Source organism: Xyrauchen texanus, chromosome 28, assembly GCF_025860055.1.
Source record: "Xyrauchen texanus isolate HMW12.3.18 chromosome 28, RBS_HiC_50CHRs, whole genome shotgun sequence".
Lineage (NCBI taxonomy): Eukaryota > Metazoa > Chordata > Actinopteri > Cypriniformes > Catostomidae > Xyrauchen > Xyrauchen texanus.
The window spans coordinates 12,156,445-12,163,210 of record NC_068303.1 but is presented as its reverse complement, the minus strand read 5'-3'; the positions used below and the strand labels follow the sequence as shown (position 1 = coordinate 12,163,210).

General features: G+C 41.0%; 1 protein-coding gene across 24 annotated transcripts in view; it reads right to left on the bottom strand.

Moving 5' to 3' along the window:
* Nucleotides 1-430: 430 nt before the first annotated feature.
* LOC127622028 (adhesion G protein-coupled receptor F5-like) overlaps nt 431-6,766 on the bottom strand; it is a 73,761-nt gene continuing 67,425 nt past the window's right edge. For all 24 annotated transcript variants that reach the window (XM_052095893.1, XM_052095894.1, XM_052095895.1 and 21 more), the window contains 7 exons: nt 6,475-6,653; nt 6,204-6,374; nt 1,742-3,085; nt 1,481-1,522; nt 1,181-1,240; nt 1,009-1,066; nt 431-898 (listed from right to left, as the gene is read on the bottom strand). In XM_052095893.1, the coding sequence (XP_051951853.1) occupies nt 810-898; nt 1,009-1,066; nt 1,181-1,240; nt 1,481-1,522; nt 1,742-3,085; nt 6,204-6,374; nt 6,475-6,653 (1,943 nt within the window). In that variant the 3' untranslated portion in view covers nt 431-809. The remainder of the gene's footprint in view (nt 899-1,008; nt 1,067-1,180; nt 1,241-1,480; nt 1,523-1,741; nt 3,086-6,203; nt 6,375-6,474; nt 6,654-6,766) is intronic.

The window sequence follows — 6,766 nt, the reverse complement described above, 5'->3', positions numbered from 1 at the left end:
AATAGTCCTAAATAGAAGTACTAAATCGTCCTTTGTGGCCCCACATTTCTGAGTGGATGAACGTCTGGTTATCCATTACAGATTTATTGTGGGTGAAATCTGCTCCATGTAAACAGTGCTTTATGAATTGTTACCTCACATCCTTTTCTGGAAATCTTTTATGAATATAATATGAACGTTACCAGGTTTACATGCGAGATGTGCAAACGATACAGTTCATAATAAAAATATTATGAACTGTATCGTAGCTTATCATTCATACTGAGATGATTTAATATAAAAGATATATGATTTAGTTTATCATTACTGTCAGACCTCAGAAATTCTGCAACCATACAAATGATTAAACTACAAGCAAGTCTACAATGTCATAATTAAGAAAACGACTACCAAGTAAATTCTGAATAAAGAGGCATTCCATTATTGGTGAAACAGTAATATTTCAAAATTTATTGATTTTTTTTTTATTTCATAATCCAGAAAGTGTAGATTTGAACAAGAGGATAGATGTAATGATACCAAATGAACAACAAATCCTTATGCATTTAAAATAGCTACTAGAAAGCTGTGCAATTGCATTAGACCATACTGATATAATTTTTCTGATATAAAGTGTGTACTATCCTGGCATTATTAAAACAATTATCAAAGAAATATAACATATGCAGATTATAACCCTATTTCTTTTGGAATTATATAGATTGTAGAAACATTTCTCAGAAATTAGTGACAAAAACTGCAGTTTACACATATTTGCACAAAAGGAAAAACTTTTAGAAAAGGATTTTGTCTGTAGTTAATATTGTTGATTAAGAGCTCAAAGTATCTGAGGCTCTGTAGGTGTCTGATGATGTAGCTGCTGCCGAGGAAGCGCTGGCATCAGGTACATTGTACCCATCTGAAAATATATATATATATTTTTTTGCATGTTACTCAAAGTACTCTAGTCTAGTGTCATTAAAGGTGGCATACTGAATGTATTTTTACAAAATATATAAATTTACTTACGTCTTTTCCGTATCCGAAATAAACCTAGTCCGCTTGATGATGGTCCTGCAGTAGTGCTCTGATGTTGCCAGATTATAAAAGTGCTTAGTTAACATCTGAAATTTCTCAGAGTAAAAGCACAAAGCACTAATATTGAGCTCAAGTGTGAGGTGCATTGTTTTGTTACATTTACCTTGGTGCGGTTAGAGCTAATGATCTTTAGTGACAGCTTTCCTGCTAGTAATTCAAGAATCTGCAACCAGATGACAGTCAGAAACCAAGCAATTTTTATTGTCACAAAAATCATATTTCAAACTGTGAAATGCAGTTTGTTTTACCTATTACCTATGACTTTTAATGAATAGGGGGTGTTAGCAGAGGCAAAGGAGTGTTTGTGTGTGACTAATACTTGGAGTGTATATTCTATAGTGTTCTAAGTGCGTGAAAACAAGAGCAGTTTTCAACATTACAAAACACAAAAAACAATTCATACCTTGCTGTCTAAAAGTGTTCCAAACACCAAAATAAAGAATCCCTGTAGAAGTGTAACAAATAGATAAGGAACATTTTACTTAAAATACTATTTGCAATACTGTTTAGTTTAATTTAACACACTGGAGATTGTAAGGCTTTATAATGAATTGTTATTTAGTATTATTATTAAATAATTACTGTATTAAATTACACATTTAAAATAAGAAAAAAATTATATTACTATAAAGTTAAAATACAGAGACAAAAGGTAGTACTGTACCTGCAGTGAATTGAGGATTGTAAACACAACATGAATGCCAAAGGCTGATGACACCATGGTTCCAATGCCAAATCCCCAAGTAAGACCAAAGAGAGGAGTCAGAATGGCTACACATCTGGCAATGACCACTAAAGCATGTTTTTCATCTGGATGAGTTGCGGCACCAACTCCTTTACTCAACATCTTAAATAGAACCACGATTAAAACAAGAAGATTGATGGCTACAATTGTCAGAGCTGGAATCACAAATGCCAGCAGGGCCTTAGATTCAAACCAGTTCAGCCAACATGCATTTGTCTTTGTAATATATTTTTGAGCTCCAGCTGTTGATGCAACAGTAATGACTGCTATGAGCAAAGGTGTGCCATAACCAACTATGAAGGCGATGGCCATCATTTTCCGCCTTGACATTTGAGACAGGACCATGACAGTACGGTAAAAGAGCAAAAGTGCTGAAAGTAACATCCAAAAGAAAAGAGCCAGATAAAAAAAGTGCATGAAGAAAACTGCTGGACTGCAGCGACCCACTGAGGTAGGCTGCTCTTGATCTGCAACTGCAGCTCCAATGATAAAACAGATGTCTGCAATCAGCAGAGACACAGCGATGTTGACTATGGAGACATGCCGCATGTAGGAGGTGTCATTTCTTGTCATTGATTTCCATACAATAATCTCAATAATGAGACACAATATCAAACTGGCCATTGAAATAGCTACACCAATGTAAGTTATATAGGCCAAGGGATCATTTTTAATGGCAAACGGTGACATCAGGATTGAAAAAGAGGTTGTGTGGTTGCATTCACATTTAACTTTGCCCGATTCATTCAAAGGTCTTACTTCACATCCAGTGGAATCCCATCCATTGAGAATAAAGTTCCAAAAGACACACTGAGGATTTCCCAAAGACTCATTCGTAATGTCAAACGTAAAAGAAATATTTTTAATTTTTTCGTTAACCTTAATCACAACCACATCTCCATTGATCTGGACACCAGATTTGCCAGTGTCATTGTTAGTATTACGAGTTGGAAGGATATTGTCAAGGGATTTGAAGACTATAATGGTTATGTGGTTCGGTTGAGGAACATCTGGTATCTCAATTAGAGTTGTTGAGTTTGGTAGTTGAGATGAGCTACTGAACGTATTGTTAATTTTAGTTCTAGTCAACTGAATGGATGTTTCATTAATTGTAAATTGTTCATTTGAGAGACGACCACTTATAGTCTCAATAGCTTGCAGGAGTTTAATGTTGGTGTTTTCTGTCGTGTTGACACGAGTCAAATTTTGCCATGCATTTTTGACATTATCTGATATAATGATGTCATCTGTCTTTAGAAAATTCTGGAAATTAAAAAGAAAAATATGGTTAGTAAAAAAGATTATTTATTCAGAAGGGACAGTGGATGTACAATTATTATAATGTGATTAAAATTTACCATTACAATAAATCTAATATTTATAGTACCTACACAAAATGTATTTTTTTAAAAGATATTAGTCAGGCAAATCGAGAAAGTGGCTTTTTATGACAGATTTTTGTATAATAAATCAATATCTGATGAATTTTGTAAAAACTGAAAAGATTAGCCTAATTTTTTACTACAGTATTTACTAAGAAAACACTGTACACAATATGTTAGACTATATGTATTAAAGTAAATGGATACAACATGCACAAGCATATCAAAGCATCTCGGTTACTGTCATAACATCTGTTCCCTAAAGGAGGGAACAAGACGTTGTGTCGAATAGTGACACTAGGGGTCGCTCTTGGGAGCCCGATCCACCTTCAGAACTTTGAGAAAAGTCCAATGAGAAGTTGGCGAATTGGCGAGTTGAATTTGCATGCTCCTCCCCCTGACATACGGGTGTAAAAGGGAGCTCGGGATGTGGATTCAGTCAGGTTTTGCACTGAGGAGCCGAGACAAGGTCCCGGACATTACAGCGGTACAGTTCAGCCTGTGGCAAGAGGGATACAACGTTGTGTCGAGTAGTGACACTAAGGGGCCCTATAGGAAACTGCACAAAGTCTGAATGGTCACGTGAACTGCCGGTGCAGGTGTAGGCAAGCTACTACGAGCGTAAGAACAGATGCAATCGGGCTGCATGGAGCCTCCCCAGATGCCCCAAAATGTGCTTTCCCATAACCCTGCGGTGGGGGAAGGAGACGTGTCCAACATGAGAGCAGGCCGCGCGAGCCACTGTCTTTTCTCTCTAAGTTTTTCTCTCCACTTAGGAATTCAATTCGGCTGGGGCCCTTAATTCTCATAAAATGCGCAGAGTAAGGCGTTCTATTCAGTTCCTATTCTTTCAGGGGGAAAAGACCCTGCAGAAGCCACAACCTGCCCTTCTTGGGGGGGAGGGTATGAAAGTGGCAGATACGTCATATGGGCCCAAAGGGGCCACACATGGGAAATGTGCAGTGGTAGGTCCGACGCATTGTGGGGGAGGAGTTTCTACAAACACAGCAACCGGGCTGAAAAAGCGGCGAGTAGTGGGCGTTAGAGCCACGCAATGTGTGCCGGGTGCCTGTAGGATGGCGGCGCTCTCGTCCTTCACTGATGTGAAGAAAATGCTGCAGAATCGGGGCAGACGCCTGGCGAATTGAAGCACGTAGCCGAGTCAGATGATTTTTGCCAACCCCGCGACGGGTTGGAAAGCGATAACCATACGCCAAGCTCTGGGCAAGGGGCACCTCAACAGTGTCACCGAAGAGGGGGTGTTTAGGAAGTGTGCCTTGTCTATGTCCCTCATCTCTACCAGGTTAAGCCACTGGTGGTGCTCCTGGACCAGAAGCGTGGACATCATCTGCCCGAGTGAGTGCACGGTGACCTTAGTCACACGGAGGGTGAGGTCAGTGGCCGAGCGCAGTTCTTGTAGCACCCCGGGATCAGATAACTACCCTCATCTAGCTCTTTCAGAGCCTTGGCCTGATGGACTTGGAGAAGGGCCATGGCATGAAGGGCAGAAGCGGCCTTCTCAGCAGCACTGTAGGCTTTTGTCGTCAGTGACGACGTCGCTCTACAGGCTCGGGAGGGTAGTGCCGGTCGACTCCGCCAGGTGGTAGCACTCAGTGGGCATAGGTTTGCAGCGATCACTTTGTCCTCCTGGGGTATCGTGGCATAACCCTCGGCTGTCCCCCCCATCGAGGGTAGTGAGGGCAGATGGCAGTAAAAGGTGCCCTCAAAGATCACATCAGCTCGTTATGCACTTCACTGCACTCGAAAGAATGGGAATGGGGAGGGCATGGCAGCAAATGGCGTGCTGAACCCAGGAACCAGTTATCCAGCCACGATTGTTGGGGACAGGTGGAATATTCCAATCCAGCCCAACACTCATGGCAGCTCGGGAAAGCATGCCAGTCATCTCAGCATCAGCCTCAGACTGGGCTGCTACACCCGAAGGTGCAGCGATCGGAGTGGTGGTGGCGTAGTTGGCTAAAGCACATAACTGTTAATCAGAAGGTCGCTGGTTTGATACCCACAGCCACCACCATTGTGTCCTTGAGCAAGGCACTTAACTCCATTACAGGGGGATTGTCCCTGTAATAAGAGCACTGTTAGTCACTTTGGATAAAAGCGTCTGCGAAATGCATAAATGTAAATGTAGTAAATATATGCATCAAACATAATCCGGCTCGCAAGCACCGGAAGAGCAAGGCTGGCAGTGATGCATGCCTGCATCATTCCAGTGCTGGACGGAAGAAAATGAGCGTATTGGATAACGGTACTCACTGAAGCGCCAAATTAACTCCGGTGTCAGCCGAGGTGGTCTCGTACCCATAGGTAGGAGAAGCAGCAAGCTGCATGCCGAAGTGGCTTTCCCTCAAAAGAAGGAAAGCCTCGATCGCAACATTGCCATGTTAATGTTCTCGCAGTGAGAACATGAACATCCAAGAACGCTTCCTCAACATGCTGTGTGTCCAGGCACATGAGGTAGTGATTGTGACCATCAGAGGTGGAGAGGTAACGACCACATCCAGGAACTGCACAGAGATGGAAAGGCATCTTTAAAATGACGCATCTTTAAAAAGACGTTCAATGTCACTGTGCCTTGCTCTAATAGAGAAAACACACTCTTTTAGAGGAAATTGCTCTTTAAAAGCGCTGTCGAAGCACCCAGAGGTGTAATATGCAGCGGAGTGCAGAGTGGAAAGAGAACCACTGGAATGCGCCTTATATCCAACAACAGAATGCTCTTGAAGTGTCGGGGTGGGAAACGGCAGAAGAATTCAGCTGGCTGTAATACAATTGCTCGGCTCCGAAGAAACATTCTGACTGAATGTGCCTCCTGTTCTCCCTTTTATACCCGTATGTCGGGGGGAGTGGCATGCAAATCTGAAGGTGATCGGGCAACCAAGAGCGAACCCTAGTGTCACTATTCGACACAACGTCGAAGTGAGTGACAGAAGGGGAACCTAAGTTAAATGTAGACAAAAAAAAATTAAAAATTTACATACCTCCATCACAGGCTTATTGATTGTAATGCTTTGTGAAATATCAGCAATATTAGAGAGAATGCCAACGATTGTTTTGACAGTCTCTGTAGACTTTGTTATGTCTTCAATATTGTGCACTGTAGCATTACTAAGGTCAGCCAAAATCACTGGAATGTCCTCCACAACCAATACCTGAATTTCAAAGTACAAAGAAATACAAATATAAGAAGCATTCAAAATGTACCATTGATACTTTCTCTTTTTTAAAAACAATCCATGATAAATAGATTACCTTAGATAATCTTTCAAGTTCTTTGAAAACTCGAAGCACACAGTTCTCCTGAATCTGTATCCAGTTACCTGGCAACTGACATTCATAAGTTATGTTGCCTTCTTTCCTATTTCCACAGGGTCCTTTCACAGTTGCACCTTGCTGTCCAAATCCAAGTGATTCATTTTTGCAATCAAATTCTGTTGTTGGCATATATTTGTTTGAGATTCAGAAAAAAAAAGAAAATCAATTGATAGTTCAGCCTTGCAGATATTACACTTTCTAAAATTTGAGTTCAGTGAACTGCAAGTTA